General features: G+C 38.8%; 4 protein-coding genes across 5 annotated transcripts in view; 2 read left to right on the plus strand and 2 right to left on the minus strand.

Moving 5' to 3' along the window:
- Positions 1-133: 133 nt before the first annotated feature.
- Positions 134-2485, plus strand: LOC118744257. The gene is made up of 2 exons (XM_036477151.1): positions 134-505; positions 572-2485. The coding sequence occupies exons 1-2, from the start codon at positions 293-295 to the stop codon at positions 2108-2110; spliced, it is 1752 nt and encodes a 583-aa protein (XP_036333044.1). The 5' UTR covers positions 134-292; the 3' UTR covers positions 2111-2485.
- Positions 2460-5178, minus strand: LOC118744256 (coiled-coil domain-containing protein 177). The gene has a single exon (XM_036477150.1). It carries the CDS (start codon positions 4539-4541, stop codon positions 2742-2744), a length of 1800 nt encoding a protein of 599 aa, XP_036333043.1. The 5' UTR covers positions 4542-5178; the 3' UTR covers positions 2460-2741.
- Positions 5179-5259: 81 nt separating this feature from the next.
- LOC118744255 (mediator of RNA polymerase II transcription subunit 25) lies at positions 5260-8665 on the minus strand. Of its 2 annotated transcripts, XM_036477149.1 has the most exons (3): positions 8410-8665; positions 6199-8345; positions 5260-6140 (listed from the first exon to the last, which is right to left on the minus strand). In XM_036477149.1, exons 2-3 carry the CDS (start codon positions 8321-8323, stop codon positions 5431-5433), a joined length of 2835 nt encoding a protein of 944 aa, XP_036333042.1. In that variant the 5' UTR covers positions 8324-8345; positions 8410-8665; the 3' UTR covers positions 5260-5430. The 2 variants fall into 2 exon arrangements, with proteins under 2 accessions (XP_036333042.1, XP_036333041.1); XM_036477148.1 differs by having other exon boundaries at positions 6199-8665.
- Positions 8666-10900: 2235 nt separating this feature from the next.
- The window catches only part of LOC118744258 (7SK snRNA methylphosphate capping enzyme bin3), a gene marked incomplete in the record, with an annotated part of 144577 nt that continues 136958 nt past the window's right edge, over positions 10901-18519 (plus strand). The window contains 1 exon segment of the mRNA XM_036477152.1: positions 10901-11410.

An 18519-nucleotide genomic window follows, 5' to 3' on the forward strand; every position in this document is an offset into this window, starting at 1 on the left:
TCAAACTGGCAGGAAAATATTTCGATAATAACAGAGAACGTATAGTTATACGTTCTCTGATAATAAGCAACATTTGTTGCAGAAACATGTTTCCTCCTCAGCGCCACTGTTATATCGACTTTACCTTTTGCCGATCTAAATTTTACACAACAATCAGAATTGACAGAATTGGTTTGTTTATTAAACAAAAAAGACCAAATAAACTGAGAGTAAATATAAATTACAACAAAAAATATAATACTCGCACGCTAATTATAATCGATTGAAAAACCGCGCAAACTTGCAACACGCAATGCTGCGTTGCATACGTTTTGGTGAAGTGCTGCTGGACGAGACCTTCCGGACATTTTTAATATGCAATCAGTGTCACACAGAATTTGTGGAGGTGCCGGAGTTTCGAGTACATCTAGCGACTACCTCTTGTGGCCAGCGCCTTTTTGAGGAAGAAGTAATTGGTTTAAAATTTGGAGCGGCGCAAGTTACTAGGACTGGCAAAGATAAAACAGTGAGTGCTGTGGCAGCGGGCAGTGCTTATGATTTGTATATACTTATTTATAAATGTTGTTTTCAGTATTCATTGTATAATCCTGCCGATGTACACTTGGCCACTACTGAACCTGCGATTAGCTCGGAGACTGCAAATGACGGTGGTGATGATGCCTATTTGGACTTGATAAAAATAGAGGAAGAGTTACTAGATCCACGTTGGTATACAGATATTACAGGTACTCAGTCTGATGTAGGTAGCCCTCAACCGGCCGCTTCATTGCCGGCATCTAGTAATAACAAGCCAATGGAATATAAGGAGCTAGTGGAGGCTGTGGGGCCGTATGTGCAATTCAAAGAAAATGCAACTAAAGGAAAAGCCAGCGGCGTTGTGGTAAAGCGTTTTCCAAACAAAACATGCAACCCAACGGCAGTGGTGAAAAATCCAATCTTGCCAGTAAAAATCCAACAGTCCACCAATCAACCATCAGTGCGTTTACTAAATCCGGCTGCAAAGAGAAAGCTGGAGTTGGCGCCTAAGCAAGTGCAGTTTAATGACGCGGTGAATGTAAAGTATGTAATAAATGAAAAATTATGCACGAACACAATGGGAAATAAGAAACTCAAAACGCAAAATCGCGAAAATTGTCAAAATACGGATTCGCAAGTACTTAGTAAACGACGTAAAACTATAAATATACCCATGGAACAGGCGAATGTGCAACCAGATCAACAGAAACTAGCTGTCAAGCGAAATTCTGATGTGCCAAAGACGACAGTGGGCCCGACAGTTGCACGTAACATTGTTGCCAAAACAATAGCACAAACGGCAACAATCAAATTGGAGAAGAAACCGAACAGCCTATCTTCGGTTGTTGCTGGTACCAATTCAAAAGCAAATGTTGCATCGAAAATTAGGACAATGCCTGCACCTCAAACAAGTGCACAAACGTATAACAAAAATTTGGTGCCTAATCCGATAGTAAATCAAACACAAATAAATGGCACTAAAAATCAAGTGCTAGTCAAAAATCCTATAACCTACTCAAAAGTTAATTCAAATGGCATAAAAACGGCACCCAATGCAATCAATAAAACAATGCCAGCGGCTGCTATACCACAGCAACGTACCGTTTCCGTCACCACCACTGCAGCAGCGCAGCCTGCGATGTATGCAGACTCAACCCAATTGATACCACCCGCGCTAGCTCCCTTATCAAGTAATAAAGTATGTAATCCTGCTGCCATTGTCGCTGCGAAAGCGGGCGTTGATACTCACCAGCAGACCAATGATATACTGAATAAGTTACAAACACGCGGATTGCAGGTGAAACGCACGCATCCGCCAGTCGCTATAACGGCCAACACAGGACAACACAACAAAACCATGGAGCTGCTTCAGAAACTACAGTCCAAAGGCATGAGGGTGAAAATAGTCAACGGCAAAGAGACTGCCGCATATGCCACAGGAGCAACAGCAGCGAACATAAATGCTAGTATTAAATTGCCAACCTTAGCACCAAACGCGAAAATGGTTAGCAATATGGGAAATGTGACAACAGCCATTGGCAAACCAACTAAAACGATTTTAAACAATAAGCTCATTATCAGGAAAGTAAAATAGAAGTCGAAATGAAGTATTTGTAGAAACGGCATAGACGCATTTCGGCCGATAATTGTTTGGATGGTAATTTTAATAGAATTCCATCATTTTATTTTAGTTTTTCAAGTTTTTATTACACAAAATGCGTCAGAATTCGCTATGGTAAAACTCGAATAATTTTCATAAATTTGTTTTATGCATTAATGTCATATTAGAATTATGTATGTCTTTATATAGCTTTGTATGTAATGCTTAATATTTAAGCAACCAAATACGCGTCACTAAATGTTCACAGTCCGTTTGTGAGTAAATTCTTTTGGACAAGTTCGTTTCGCTCTTGTAGCCGAAGCTGTAAAGTATTTGAAAATAAATGGTTTTCACGAAATTTATTTGAAATACTTTGAATTATTAGTTCAAGCCTTAAGATATTTTGGTTCATAGGCTTCTTGAAGTAAAGAGTGTACCAATTGGTTCGAACTCTAATCACAATTCTAGTCCCCGCCGGCGTTGAATCAAACCCGGGACCACGCAGAAGAGGGTTCCCAAGGCGTTGTGTTCTCCCCGACGCTGTTTAATCTTTACAAATAAAAAGCGTATCCATTAGTTATTTGTAACATACTTATGTGCATACATATATTTCAACGAAAAACAATTACGGCAGCATTGACAGCTTGGAGAATGGTATATCTAAAAGCACTTTACTTAAGGGCATGGTATTTCCTATGCTCACAGCATCGCCCACCCCGCCGACATCCGCAGCCGCGCCACCTTCAGGAGTCACTGAGTTGCGCACCAATTCCCGTAGGCTGGCGGAAATTTTTGCCGTTTTAGCAATAGCCTCTTGCCGCCGTTGACGCGCTTCGATAAAACGCTGCGACTGGTCACTTTTCTGCTGTATATGCTCCTCTAGCTGCGCCAGCCGCTGTCGCTCCTGCTGCTGCGCCTCCCGCCAGTGCTCTTCATGCAGCAGCTCTTCCATGTTATTATCGTAGCGCAGGCGACGTAGATAGCTATCTAGCATTTCGGAGCGTATCTGCTCGGCGCGCTGTAAGCGTTCGCTCAGACGCACGCATGACTCCTGCTTACGCAATTTCTCATCAATTTGTTGCTCCTCCTGTTGCACAGCGACTGCTTCCGCGCGACGCAACTCCTCGCAGCGTCGCTGGCACGCCGCTATGCCGCGTTCAACTCGCAACGCGTCAAGACGTCGCTTGGTGCTGATCTCTTTTTGATGCAGAGCTTCGCGCAAGCGCCGCAGCTCTGTCAGGTCACGTTGTGCAATTTCGTTTAGGCGTGCTTTGGTCAGTAGATAATCTTGGAATTGCTTGTCACGTATGGCGCGCTTGTATTCCTCCATCTGGGCACATTTGAAGAGCTCGCGTTCGTAGCGCTCATTTTCCCAGTACTTGCGCGCCAACCAGGCGTTCTCCTTGGCGATGGCGCGCTCACTGCGCTTGTGCGCCATGCGGTTGAGTATACGTTTGTCGTGTGCGGGCACTTGTTGATAAGCCACCCGCACTGTAGGCGCCAAGCAGAGGCTGGCCATGGAAGCGCAAAGCTTCTGTGAAGTTAGAGAGGTGTGCGCCCCATCATTTGATTCTGTTTTGTCCTTTGACTTGATAGCGCAACGCGGCAGTGTGTGGGATTGTGTGGTGCCAGATGGATCCGCGTCACCAATTGCATTTGTTTGCTTTAGAGCACTCCTTCCGCTAACTTGCAGTGATGCAGTAGCATCGTTGTGCTCATCGTCATTGAGGGTGCCTAGCAGGTCTTGCAAAATTGTACAATCGCGCGTATAGAATGTTGCGCGCTTTGCGACGTTGCGCGTCACTGGTGCAGTCAACGGTGAGGGACTGCGGCTACGCAGACTGCTGACACTTTTGGAGCGCTTAGCAGCCACGGAAGTGCTACAGTTTGCTTTAGCGCTTTTGCCACAGGCGTCGGCGACACTTGGACTTGTGCGCCTTGAATTTGTCGGAGTGTTTTTGGCGCTTTTGGATTTTGGGTTAACGCTAGTTATGGCTTGTGTACTGGAAGGCTTAGTTGAATTACTATTTGATGCAGTTATCTCGTGGGCGTTTTTCTTTCGTGTGCCTTTTGATTTACGGGATGACCGCTTTTTACTAATATTGTGGCCAATGGAAGTGGAAGGCGTAGCTACTGTGGGAAAGAGTTGTGGCACTGATAACGGTCCCAGTTTCACTGCAGCGTATTTTGATTTTTCTGTCTTTTCATTATTATCAACACTTCGTGGTACTGGGTTGGCATCAATTTTTTCGTATGCCTCTACGCAAATGCGTCTATCGGAATCCAAGCTGCTGCGATGTGAGCTATAGCAATCGCAATGACAAATCTCACAGCAGCTATCGCTTAAGGCTAGAGAATCCAGTTCAGCTAACAGTCGCAGATGTTCTTCCGCCAGCGTAGAGCGTTCAGCAGCGCGTCCATGCATTGGTATGCACGCTTACTCATCAACACTGCTCTAGGCCTCCACTCGACCACTTTCCTTTGGTATTTCGAAGAATTTTCACTATTTACAGCACATCAACATGCTTGTGGCCGTTGTGCCATTTTTCCGCGCTATCGGTTGACCCAAAAAGAACCAGGCCACTATGTCCGACCTTTGATATGCTTTCGAAAGTCCACTTGGATATATCGATTTCTGCTGACTGCGCACTTATTTTCGGCCCTTTCGATCTGTTCATTTGTTACCGACTGTGCTCGTTCGTATCTTTCATTCGTCATCTTAAATGTCCAGTTTGTTTACTTTCCATTGATTGTGGTGCACCGTTGGCATGGCTACCATGGAATCAAATGTGCGCTTTGACATTTGTTAGCTTTTTGTGTCGGTATGTAGTCCATGCCAGAGTACATTTCATCACATAAGAACGTGTTTGGTGCAAGACTGCACAGATTTATGAATTAGTGATTCCCTAATACATACTGTGTTTTTTGAGTATTTGAAGTAAAAGAGTATTGTGTCCTTGCGTCTTTTTACTTGTCCCTAACATTTTCATATTCCTTATTATTAGATAGCGATTTTTTAAATAAAGCTATCAAATAAGTGCCACATATGTTACTATAAGCAAAATTTATAAATTTGCAATAAAATTTGCTTAGTTATATGGTTCATTTTTTAATCTTATTTTTTTCCATAAAAATCCGCTGTCTACTTAGTAACATTGTTCCTACTTTGCTTTAGGTTTTAATTAAATAAAATGCAAAAAATTTTCAATTTTTAAGCAACTATTAAAATGTAGAAGCCGCCGCTTACAGCACATTAACATCGACATATACGTAAACAAAAAGACATACATTTTTATCGAAACTTTCTCGTCAACTTACATAAAATCAAAATTGCTTTCATCATATGGGCGGTTGGCGCCCATTGGCACACCTCCACCGGGGCCGCCGCCCCCCATCTGATTTGGTGGACCGCCTCCCATTTGCCCTCCGACCGGCCCACCTGGCCCGCCTGGCCCCCCACCACCGCCCATTTGTGGCCGAAATTGATTCGCAGGCGCAGACTGTTGTTGCAGGAGCAACCGCAAGCCTGGATTATTGCTCATCATTGGCCGCACCATACGTTGTTGCTGCTGTTGCTGCTGCTGTTGTTGCATGGCCGCAGCAGCCGCTGCAGCAGCGGCGGCAGCGTGTGGTGAGACTTGCTGCATCTGCGCGTTTGGCCCACCCATCATTGGCATGCGTTGCTGTTGCTGCTGCTGCTGTTGCTGTTGTTGTTGCTGCTGCAACAAAGTCATTTGCTGCTGATGTTGCATTGGACCGCCCCCACCCATCTGATCAGCGAGCTGCATGCCGATGACACCAGGTGGTGGGCCCCCACCCTGGCTTATGGGACCACCTGGTCCACCGACGGGGCCACCCATTTGCATATTCATTTGTTGGGCATATTGATTGTAATTTTGCTGCTGTTGTTGCTGTTGCTGCTGCTGCTGCTGTTCCATTTGATGTTGCACATCCATGGGTGTAGGTTTCTGCTGCTGTTGCTGCTGCGCCATCACACTCTGAGGCAAAGTATTTTGCATTTGATCTGTACAAAAAATAGTAGTTATAATGTCAAAATAACCCGATATGAATAGCCCACTTACTCATGGCATTTTGCATTTGCTGTTGTTGGTGCTGTTGTTGTTGCTGCTGTTGATGCTGCTGCTGTTGTTGTTGCTGCTGCTGTTGCTGTTGTTGGCCATGGCCCATTTGCTTTTGTTGTATTACCTTTCTTAGTCGCTCTACAAACATAGTCTGATTGTTGGGTATAAAACCGAGAAAAGCATTCTTCTCTTGGGTGTATAGTAGAATTAGAACCTTGATATCACAAGCCGGTCCATTGGGATTGGTAAAGTGTACACATCCAGCGAAACCAGTCGCCATTACTTTCGAAAGTGTATCAAGCGCCTCACAGGGCGTTGGTCTAAAAACCACCATTTTAGATTCCTTTAGGAACTGCCCGCCAATATTTCCAACAAGATGTTTGGGCATAAGCTGCATAAGCAATTTCGGTGGCCAATTTTCCGCCTTGATCTCTGCTTCGCCATCTTTTATATTTGTAGCTACGCTGCATTGCAGCGTACGTGTCACCTTTTGTTGATCTGGTTTGGTTTTCTCATTCCACTCAAGTACGCCAGACCAAATCTTCTCACGATCTCTGGGATGCTGAGAAGGATCATTACCACCGGAGTTTTGCGATGTGGATGGGCCTTGCTGTTGCATGTTAGCGGGACCTGGGCCTGCGCCAGGTGGGTTTTGGTTAGGTCCCTGACCTCCGCCAACATTACCCATAGCTTGTTGCTGCTGCTGCTGCTGCTGTTGTTGCTGCTGTTGTTGCTGCTGGGCTTGGTTTTGCTGTTGTTGTTGCTGCTGCTGCAACTGCTGCTGTTGCATTTGTTGCAACTGTTGTTGTTGATGCTGATTGATCATTTGAATGCGCATTTGCTGTTGTTGTTGTGCCAATAACGGATTAACTGTCTGATTTGGCGGAGCACTTAACTGTGAAATGAGTGCCGAATTCGGATTTTGGCCAGGCCCACCCATTGGACCTTGTTGAGGGCCACCCATGGGCCCACCGGGTCCCATACCTGGCGGTAAACCCCCCGATCCACCCATGAATGGTGGGCGTGGCTGACCTGGTTGTTGCTGTTGGTTTGCTTGGAATAACCACCGATTTTGGGGATTGATATTAACATTTGGCTGGAAGTTCGGATTTTGATTGGGATTTTGGTTAACAAACTGTTGTTGTTGCTGCTGTTGTTGCTGTTGTTGCTGCTGCTGCTGTTGCATTAGCTGTTGTGGTGTTAAACCTGGTGGTCCACTAGGACCTTGTTGAGGTTGTTGCTGTTGGCCTGGATTCATGCCACCAACCGAATGTGGTGGACCTTGCGTTACCTGACCAGAACCTTGCTGGTTATCGATTTGCATGGGTCCACCTTGTTGCTGCTGTTGTTGTTGCAGCTGCGGATTTCCACCAGCGCCAACAGGTCCAATCATTTGATTAGGCATAACTCCGCCTCCTCCAATATTCACTGTGTTCGCATTCGGGCTTGGTGGACGCTCCTTCAAATGATAGCCTTTTAGAAGCACTAAATGCCTGATATTTTTGGCGTAATTTTTAGCTGCTACCGGCTGATCGCCATCTGCCTTCATAAATAACTTGAACAACACGGGCATTTTACGTGGCGCTATAATAGAGAAATTAATTTTTCGCTCATGAAACAAAGCAGCCAGTTGTTCTACAGTTTTGCCCATGTGTTTCCAACATTCCATTACGGGTGTGGAATATGGAGGGCTGTTGCAAATCAGTATGCAATGACGTTGCACATTCAAAGCATCGATCATCAATCGCGAACGCCGCTCCTTCATATCTTCGAAGCAGCAGTGAGCCGTAGCTAGCCCTTCACTCATATTTGCACATGAATCCATACCGCCCCCAACCAGTGGTAGCTGCTCAATAGTATCCAATACCTGTTTGGGCCATACAAACGGCCCATATGTGGACACAGCTGGATCTAATAAACTCGCTGCAGTGCGGTAAATCACTATACCATATTGGGTAGCATGTCTCTCGGAGATGAGATATTCACCATCGTCCACTTGCCAGCCTTTCGTGAAATGTTCAATAGTGGGCACAATGTAATTGCTCTTTAGCTCGTTCATGTACGCACCGTTCACAGCGGTGGCTTCGATAACAAACACAACGTCAGCAACTACGTCCAATTCCATGTTTGCAGAAGTACGTGGATTTCTAAATTATTGCATTAATTCGCTTCACAATAAAATAAGGAAATAGACGGATGAATGGAAAATACCAGCGGGAGTTTCCAGACCCACAGCCAAATCGCCAGGGTTCCAAATTTATTTAGCAGATCGGAACACAGAAATTGTTTCAACACATTTTAATTGTTTTCGTTTACTTGCATGTTTTTGATCTATGCGTTGATAGAAAATAAATCCATTGCAGTGCGTAAAGAGCGGTTTAATTTGTGCAATTGCTAGCAAAACTCAAGTACATATATAGCAAAAACCTACTTATTCTTGATTAGGGATGTTGCGATACTGTTGATATAATCTTGGTATCGATACTTTTGTTTCGATACTAGGTAAAACGGTATTCGGTACTAGGGTGACGATACTATTGATACCCACATATGTATTTTCTTTCGATACCGCTTTATGTATCATATACTCTATAAACCAATTAGAACAGATCTGGCCGGTTGACAGGCAACCATTTGCAATAGCATTTGAGAAAAAAGCGTGTGACGTTTGTAATTATAATTTTTGCTTATTCTGATTTGTTTTTTTATATATTTTTCTTTATGTGTATTTTGGCGGTGGTTTATTTCAGTGATTTAAGCGTTTTTCAATGAACTTTTTGTTCAAATATAATTAAAATAAAGTGCTCGGTAATTGATTGCAAAAAACACGTACAATAATAATAATAATAGTTAGCGTAAACATGAGCTCAAAAATTGATTTAATTTTTTCTTTATGCTTCGTCGTCATATTTTTTGATTACCTATGGTTCATTTCAATGAAAATAACATGGCGCCCAAATTACAAATGTCAGCCTGAAAATTACTTTTTTCTTGCCAGATCTTGTTTGTACTTACGACGGCATTAACAAAAAACCGATTTGACTCGTTTACACCGTCATCATTTTAGCGCACTCGTTGAAACCGTGTTCAAAAGTAAACAAAAATTGTTATTTTTTTTCGATATTTCTTTAATAGTAATTTGCGCGGTGGACCGAAATAGAAGTGCACAATAATTAAAATTTGTCATAATAATGATTCAAATTTAAGACGGGCTGTAAATAAGCCTCTTTTCACTTCGCGTCAAATGAATATGATGTGTTTATACTTGTTTTCTAACCGATGTAAGAAATAAAAAAGCGATTTGAAACCAAATTCGAGTCAATACACTTTTGAATTTCTGTGCCTGTCGAAATTTGATTTATGCCTCCGTTTTGAATCACAGCGAACTGGTCCAAAGCGCTTTATGTGCAAGTTAGTAGGTGCAATCCCGTATTCCCCGGACTAAAACTAGTAAAACTGTCAAAAAATAAAAATTCGCTCAGAGCGAGAGAGTAACATTGAAAAGTACGGGATCGCTTTCTAATAAAAAATGGTAACTTCTATCAACTTCAACATAACCTCCAAATTTTGGTTGTAAATTTTTGCTTTTTTATATGTAAACACACTCAGATCAGACATGTAAATAACCAAAAATACTTTCAAATTCATTTGAATCCACTTAAACAAGTAAGCAAATACTTTTCAACATGAATTAGCAGAGTGCACTTTTCTTTTCTTTACAATTTGGTTGCCAAACACACTGCAGCTGATCGTTTGACACATTTACCAGAATTTACCAGCAAAAAATTCTCGGACTAAAACTGGTAACTTCTGACAGAGAGAGAACCGTATTTACTCTCTTTTTTGTCCTCTCAATAGTCAGAGAACGGAGTACGGGATCGATTTCCAGTAAAATCTGACTGATTCTGACTATTTCTGACTAGTCCGGACTCGTACGGGATCGCAACATCAATATCTACATCATCTTATTACAAGCAAAGAACGTAAATCTATAAGAAGAGACAACACGTTATAATGTTTTTCTTAGAATTCTATTTTAATATATTTCCAGAATAGTGATTCTATGTTATCGTTCGCGCGATATTTTATTTCCTATGCCCATTTGATACTAGTATCGATACTTTTATGGCATCGTATTGTAATCAAACCGTATAAACACAGTACATATAAAGCGTAACTATTATAACAGTCGTGAACGTAATGATCGTCTCGTACACTGAATTACGAGACGAACAATACGTAAACGACTGGTATAATCCAAAACATGCATATTTACGTGGCGAGTTGCTTGTTCGGGACTGTTACGATTCGAGCCTAGGTATCGATTTTCATTTCCGATAAAACTAATTCCGGGTCGGATTCCGCAACAAAGTAGATTTTAGCAATTTTGAAAAACCTAAACCCCAATGCAACTCTACATACAATCAGCTGTTTCAAGCACAACTAGCGCACTCTCCAGAAAATCACTTGCGACAACTTCTGTCTCACTCGCACCTGCAGAATATTCACGGAACATCAACTCTCGCAACGGCAGCCATCTTCTTCAAGACTTTAACTTCAATTTAAAAACATGTGCGAATGACAAATACAACTCTCTACCGAAACGACGGCAGCATCATACCATTTTCTTTTAGCCAAAGTGGAATCATCGGGCAACAAATTGACCACAGCGCAACCAGCTGAAGTCAGTCAGCAGCAGGAGCTCAACTAAAATTTCAGTTTATTTCCAGTGGTCGCCTCGTCATGTTGAGCGGAATAATTAAAATAGTTAAATACACGTGTGCTTCAACGCAAGTGAAAAGTTAATGAGAAAAACTTTGGGAAAAAAGTAGTCAACAACACGAAACTTCTGCAATCTACATTTGGAGAATGCAAGTAGACATTTAATATAGAGTGAATTGACGTTTATTTAGTGATCAGGAACTGCAAGCGCTGACATTTTGCAATGCGAATTAGTGCAGAGAATAAAAAAAAATTGCTAAAGTATATGGATTAATTTCTAGAGCCGTGTACGCTTACAATTACATTTGGGCGAAAATTTCTTTTTACATTACATTGTAGCGAGCGAGTGCAATAGTGAGTTGGAATTGTCGCGCTACACCTTGAAATCGTTATATTTCCTTCGCCCAACAGTTTATGGCACGTTAAACGTTTGCAAACGCGCGCGCGCCGCCCTACGCAAGAACGAGACAAATATACTTAACGCTAAAAGGTAAGTGCTATAGCCATCCTTTATGTGTTCGGTGTGAGTGAACTAAATATTTGTTCATTTTGACTAGTGGCTATTGTTTTCGCAACTTGCGCCCCGCGCTTTTCTAGTTATCTTTTTTGTTTTTGTTGCGTTCTTTCGTATGTATTTTGTTTTTGCTATGCTTGCAACATTCGGCATTTGACACAGGAAATGCATGAAATTGGAAATGTAAGAAGAAGACGAGCGGGAAATAGAGAAAATGAGTGATTTTTGTTGATGATGGAGAGTGGGAGAGAGCACTATTTCGCACGCACTTTTTTATTCTCGCGTAAGCAAAAACGAGAGTGAAATGAGCTTTTTTGTAGGTATGTATGTAAATATGTATTACAATTTATTTTAGCCCTGAAGGTTATACATATGCATGGGTATGTATGTACATACGTATTTAGCATGCTGACGGAAAAGTTTGAATTTTTATTGCATTTGGTAGGGGTGTTTGGATTGGGGTTGGGTGTTATGTACATAGTGCATTTGTTTGTGTACTTAAAAAAAAAACTACATACACTGCCGGCAAAAAGTATTGGCACGCCAAAATTTTCACAATATGTATGTATATGCAACAAGTTTTTTTCTAATATTTTTTCGGCAACTTTTTATAAAAATATGGTTCATTCAACAACAAAAACATAAAAATATAATTCCTAAATTTTGTTCAACGTTTCATTAAAATTTTCAACTTTTTAATCAGATTTTTTGGATTTTATTTTTGAATGTGCAGTCCATTAAATTCTAGTAAAAAAAATCGCATTGATTTTTGAAAAGTTTTTTTTTTTGTTGAAGGTGTTTTGCATTTTTGCATATACATAAATTATTTTCGATTTTTTTTTTGTATGGAAAAGACTGCGTTAAAGAAATTGCCAAAAATCAATGGTATCTCCTATAGCTACTTAAAACTTGTACTTTATTATAATAAAATTGATTGGGCTAGGTACAAACTGCATACTCAAAAAAGTTCAAAAATATCTGATTAAAATGTTGAAATTTTACATGAAAATTTTCGTGAGTTTGACACAAGGTTTATTAATAATATTTTAATGTTGTTTGTTGTAGAATGAACCATATTTAAAAAAAAAAATTGGCGGAAAAATTTTAGAAACAAAGCAGTGCATGTCTTATCGTTCATTTAATTTGAAACTTTAAATTTGTAGTTCACAAAGTTTTTAGCAAGTATGTAAATATGGATTTTTTTAACATGAAGATATAAAGATATTTTTTTATTAAATTATTAGTAATAGGAGGAAGCTACGCGGTTCCGTATTTTTTATGTTAAACAATACTTTTGTATACTTACATTCATCGATACCGTTATCGATAGATATTTATGTACATATGTCCTGTGGTCATAAGCAATAATCGCCTGAGTTGAAAAACCTGAATTCAAAAAAAAAAAACGCGATAGTAGTTGCAAAATACGAGAGCATACATATGTAACTCAATCCTTTTTTAAGTCGACTTATTCGGTTATTGCTTATGACCACAGATACATATACATATATACATATACTATATACGAAATACAGTGCCGGACAAAAGCATTGGCACGAAGAGTTTTTCGCAATGTACGCAAAGTTTTTTATCCTAATTTATTTTCGAAAATTTTTTATGAAAATATAGTTCATACTATCTACAATAAAAAAAATAAAATCTCTAAATTTTGTGCAAAACTCACGAAATTTCACTAATTTGCGTACTAATTTGCAACTTTCTAATAAGATTTTTTAGAAAAATTCTACGTATGCAATTTTATAGCGCATTCAATTTGAGTACTTATAGGAAAGTGCTATGTTGAAGCTGCTAAAAATCCGCGTTGATTTTTGGCAAATTTTAATTAGTAATTTTTTTTTGAAATATTTTGGTGAAAGTCAAACTATTCCTAATAATTTATTTATTTTTTGTTGAAAAAATCGAAAATTATACGTATGTAGTATGTATTATATCTTATTAATTTTAAACGTACAAACTTAACATAGCATTTACGCACTTGCATGATAACAAACACATTGCTGCTTAGTAAGATGAATATAAAAAAAAAAATTATAAAATAATTGTTATAGGTAATTGCTTTAAGAACCACAAAGCACAGTATTTGCCATAAATCAACTCCACGCAAGCCATAAATTTCGGTTAGCAACGGCACCACTACCTTCAGCCGCTAAAAGCAATTGAGCGCCTACCGCAATATCTCATAGTCCCATAAACAACGGCGCAAACAATGCCAATAACCAGAAAGTGCATACATACCTACTACATGCGCCCATCTGTATACATATATACCTACGTATGAACGTTCATCTGTAGCCCATTCAACTACTCTACTAACTATGAAACCTTCTTGTTGGTTGCACTCGCAATAGCCGACCGACGGCTACTAGTGGTTTCAAACTTCATTTGGCCAATAACATTTCTATGTGCTGCCATTCAAAACTTCTGATATATTGCATAGATGGCAGCAGAAAGAAAGTGTGAACAGCACTCCTTTCGTTATTGCAATGGCCGTAAAGAAGGTGCAGCAGCTACTACAACAATACAAAAAAAAACCATTATAATAATACATATTTCCCGAGAGCGAAAAGTCTATTTGAAATGAAATAAAAATGTTGAAGCGAGCAAGGAGTCTGGAAGAGTAAGAAAAAGTGTAAAATGTGTACATAGATATGTACATATGTACATGTTTTCGTTGCGAAGAAGTATAATTTAAATGCTCGTGTGTGAGAAGATGCCAATTCAGCCAAATAATAGGTCAATACTACAAATAAGCGGAAAGTTGTATGCTTTATTTATTTTACTAGTAACCGTCTTTAGTAGGGTGCACAAGAAACGTTCGTATATACATACATACATATCAATATATAAAGATTCCAAATGCACACATGCAATGAGTACGAGCGACCAGTTTTGAAATAATGACACTTTTAGTGTAAGCTAAAGTTCAAAAAATAAGCTACTCCACGAAAATTGCTGCGTCTCGCTATATTAGATTTCTCTTCAGTAGTATTTTTTGCAGTTGAGCTGGATTAACGTCAGATAAGACCTGGAGTTTTTTTATTTTATTGAATTCGGCGTATTGGATTCGCCATTTTGACTTTTAAAAATTCATGGATCAGCGACCCAGAGAAACCCCGCGAGCGAAATCATCATTTAAAACTAAATAAATTTTACCGAATTTTCTAGAATATAACAGTTTTTTTTATATTAACCAATTTTTGTGGGAGGGGGCTTCAGTTCACGAAGAATGCCGCATAGAAATGTAGTACATATGGCAAATATCCATTACTTGGGCTAAACATTTCTAACCCATCGAGCATTTTCTGCTTATGGCTACATACTGTGTCCAAACCATATCCTGAAATCGTCGGCCTGGGTTGGACTGTACCTAAATACTATACACATATTTTTTTTAAATATATTGATTATGTGACAACCTTCTCTTGACAGATGCTTTTGCCATAATATTTTCGTTTATCCCTCTTCTGATATTCTTATAGGACTAGGATTTCTATTCTCAAAAAAAAAGGGAGAAATGTGTAAATAGCTACTTATTCGAGCAATTTATTTGATACTAATAAAACAATTTGCAAATAACATGGCAACTACAGTTTAAATTTTTATGTTCTAGCGCAAGTCAAATTACTCCAAAATGTAAATATTCAGCATATAAAAAAGTAATAAATTTCAATTAAGTGAGTCTCAAATCACCAACAATACAACAAGCAAAACAAAAAAAAAGCAAAACAAAAAAAAAAAACAATGTAAAGCAATAACAATCTGCTGTTCATGAAATGACAGGAATCATTAAAATAAAAGTTTTACAGTGTAAGGCAAATAGCGCACACATTTGAATTTGTATGTTTGTACTCCCACTTTTTTGCTAGCAAAACGTCATAACTTAAAAAATAAAAAAAAAATTAGTAAATTTTTTTCTAAAGATTAGCGTCGTTTTCTCAAGTAGGTTTTAAAATTTATCCGTCTTTCAAACACATTTTTTCAGAACAAAATTTGTGTTTGAAAGGCAGATAAATTTTAAAACTAACTTGAGAAATCCGCCTTTAGTCCGGTTTCTCTCTTTGAAATAATAACAAAAAAGTAGAAATTTTATTCAGAGTATACATAAGTACCGTTTCACACGCGTCGGTAAACGAATTCGCTACTTATGGAACAAACATCGCCATGCATTTTTTACGCAATATAAAACAAGGGTTGTCAGCCATGTCTGCATTAATTCAACATATTTTTTTTTTCTTTATTTAAGTATGTATGTCGTTCTTCCAGCTAACGAGCGATATGTTCATAAAAAACGTGCCGCATTGAAAGGTAACCTAACTCGTATGAATCCCCAAACATTTAAACGTACAAGATTGGCGCTCATTTACATATTACTTTTTGCTTTGGCATATCTACCCTCATCACTTACTTAATTTTTTGCTGTTGGTGCTGTAAATGCTGCTGGCTCCATACTAGCTTCCAAGCAAATATGCATTGCTAAACCAAAGGCAATCATTTGTCGCAGAGTGGAGAGTGTAAAGGCTGCATACAATTTATTCATGCAATATGTATGTATGTATGTATGTATGTATTTACATTAGACTGCATCACTCCCCATACAAAAAAAAAAAATCGGTACTGTTTTTCCACTGGAATTATAAAATCTATTATATTTTAAGACTTTCACCAAAAAATGTCGCAAAAATATTAGGATTTATTTGAGCTCGACCGATTGGAGAATACCTCCAAAAATTGATAAAAGAAACTGTTTTTTTTTCAATATTTTTTTAAAAAATTACCTCAGATGACTAAATAGTTTAAGCTTAAAAAATTTGCATAAAAATATTAAATAAAAAAAAAAATTTCTACGGAGTCATAATGAGATTTTTGAAATTTTTTCAAAGACTGGTTTAAGAAAAACTTGAGTAACTCAGCCAAAAAACTTACCAATTTATACTTACGAGGTATCATTGGTATTTTCTCACCCTTTTAATTTCTTTGCGGATAATCTCATTCAAAGTATGAAAGAGGAAGGTAAGATAAACGAGTGTCATTCTATGTTGAATTAAGACGTGTTGGTATTTGATAAAGAAAAAAATTGGGTCGTGAATGAGTCTTTTTGCAAAGAAATAAAAAGGGAAAAATACCTTTCCACTGATACCTCATAAGTCTATATCGGTGCAGTTATTCAAGTTTTTCTTACACAAATCTGTGCAAAAGGTTAAAAAAACAGCATCAAAAATCTCATTATTATGATTCCGTTGATAAAAATGTTTAATATTTTTATGTAGATTTTTTAAGCTTAAACCGTTTTGTCATCTGAGGGCATTTTTTCCAAAAAAATCCTTTAAGAAACTATTTTTATTAATAAAAAATTCCATTTTTAGAGGTATTTTCAGAGGTCCAGCTCACCTAAATCTAAATATTTTTTCGAATTATTTTGGTAGGAGTCTTAGAATATACTACATTTTGTTACCCCGCCGGAAAACAGGCAACTTTTTTTTGTGATGCAGTCTAATGTACATACATTAGACCGTACCACCTTGCAAGAAAACAAAAAAAGGTTCGCCATACACACCTGAATGTAAAGTATATTTGCAAGGTAATTAAAAAATATATATTTTTTTCACCGACCCAACGCGTTTCCTTTTTACATTTTTCGGCGACACATTCGGCAATAAATATTTTTTGGTAAATAGTTCTACTGGAATAATCTAAACATCTACTCCCTTAGCAAAAATTTAATGATTTTTGGTGAGCTTTAATTTAAATTGGATATTAGGGTAGTACGTTAGAGTGACCAGAATTGAAATCTGGGGTCTAAGTACTAAAACGGGGTGCTTAGTGAATGGACTTTGAAAAATAAAACAATTTAAAAAAGCATACTTTAAGATCCGACTGTAAATGCCAAAAACTTTTGGTTTTCGAAATGTCCTTGCAAAAATACTTTGCGACTCAGGGGTGTACGGGGATCTTTTTTTCCAGTACGATCTAATGCCCATACATATGTTCATATAGTACATGCATGCGTTCATATTCGCACATACCTTTCATCTGTATATGTATGTATATGGCACGCATGGTTTTAACGCCGAACGGGCCCCCCGCTGAGTCTGCGGGCGCATAATATGTAAATCGTTCACGCTAACTGCCAGCAGCCAGCCATTCAACCACAGCCTAGTTTAGCCTCCGAAAATGCGCGCTCACAGACTTGCAAACATGAAGGCATTGTATCTTTTCGAAAAGCCTCAACTCGTTGTACTCACTTCTATTAGATTTTTCCATCTGGTTTGTGCTATTTTTTTTCTTCTTTGTCATTCTGTCGCTAGCTTCATCTGTTGGCCTGTAGACCACTTGACAAACCCATTTTCAGTTTTTTGTTTTATTTTGTTTGTGGGTCGGACGGTCTGTTTGCCGCTCGGTCTGCCTATTTGGCGTTTTATTCTTTTAGCTCTACGATCTTTTTGTTTTAGGCATTTTGTATGTGTCGTTTGCCCAACTCATCCACCACCAGTTGCCCCACTTGTATTGTCTTTGGTTTTTTCTTTGTTTGTTTGCCTTCTATTCAGTTCAATTAGCGCGCTCTCCTGCACTTTGCCTGGTTTGCCTGTCTGTGCCACACACTGGTTATCTAGAGTTCTATATCACTTTTTGTATCTTCTGTCGATTGCATTGTATTGCCAATTCTTCTCCCCATGTACACCCCCATGTATTTACATACATATAATCCCAGAGGAAGCTTAGTAGATACTAATAGTACCATAGAATGGAAGGGGTTGTTGCCAAGGGTGTGTGCTTTTGGCATTAATAGTGTAATAGATATCCAAAAGAAGTTGGTTTCGACTATGTCTAACTTGGGACGCTACGCTGGGCAACCTTATGTCGGCATGTTTCTTTGTGGGACATATGTATGTACATTAGAGTGGTCCAAAAAAACAGTAAAGTCGGAATTTTAATACCGCCACCCCCGAGGAATTTCTATACCGTAAAAATAGACCCAAATTGTTTGTTTTGAAATCAAAAAATATTTAGAGAGTGCTCAAAGCGCTTAAAGATTTCCATGTATTTTATATGTATTTATTTATTTC

Source organism: Rhagoletis pomonella, unplaced genomic scaffold, assembly GCF_013731165.1.
Source record: "Rhagoletis pomonella isolate Grant_MI unplaced genomic scaffold, Rhpom_1.0 Rhpom_scaffold_00008, whole genome shotgun sequence".
Taxonomy (NCBI): Eukaryota; Metazoa; Arthropoda; class Insecta; order Diptera; family Tephritidae; genus Rhagoletis; species Rhagoletis pomonella.

Excerpts from the sequence above, each read along its gene's own strand:
- LOC118744257 (XM_036477151.1), top strand. The coding sequence starts at position 293 with ATGCTGCGTTGCATACGTTTTGGTGAAGTGCTGCTGGACGAGACCTTC. Across the intron at positions 506-571 it reads GGACTGGCAAAGATAAAACA|TATTCATTGTATAATCCTGC; the intron begins GTGAGTGCTGTG and ends TGTTGTTTTCAG.
- LOC118744256 (XM_036477150.1), bottom strand. The coding sequence starts at position 4,541 with ATGCATGGACGCGCTGCTGAACGCTCTACGCTGGCGGAAGAACATCTG.
- LOC118744255 (XM_036477149.1), bottom strand. The coding sequence starts at position 8,323 with ATGGAATTGGACGTAGTTGCTGACGTTGTGTTTGTTATCGAAGCCACC. Across the intron at positions 6,141-6,198 it reads GCAAATGCAAAATGCCATGA|ATCAAATGCAAAATACTTTG; the intron begins GTAAGTGGGCTA and ends TTTTTTGTACAG.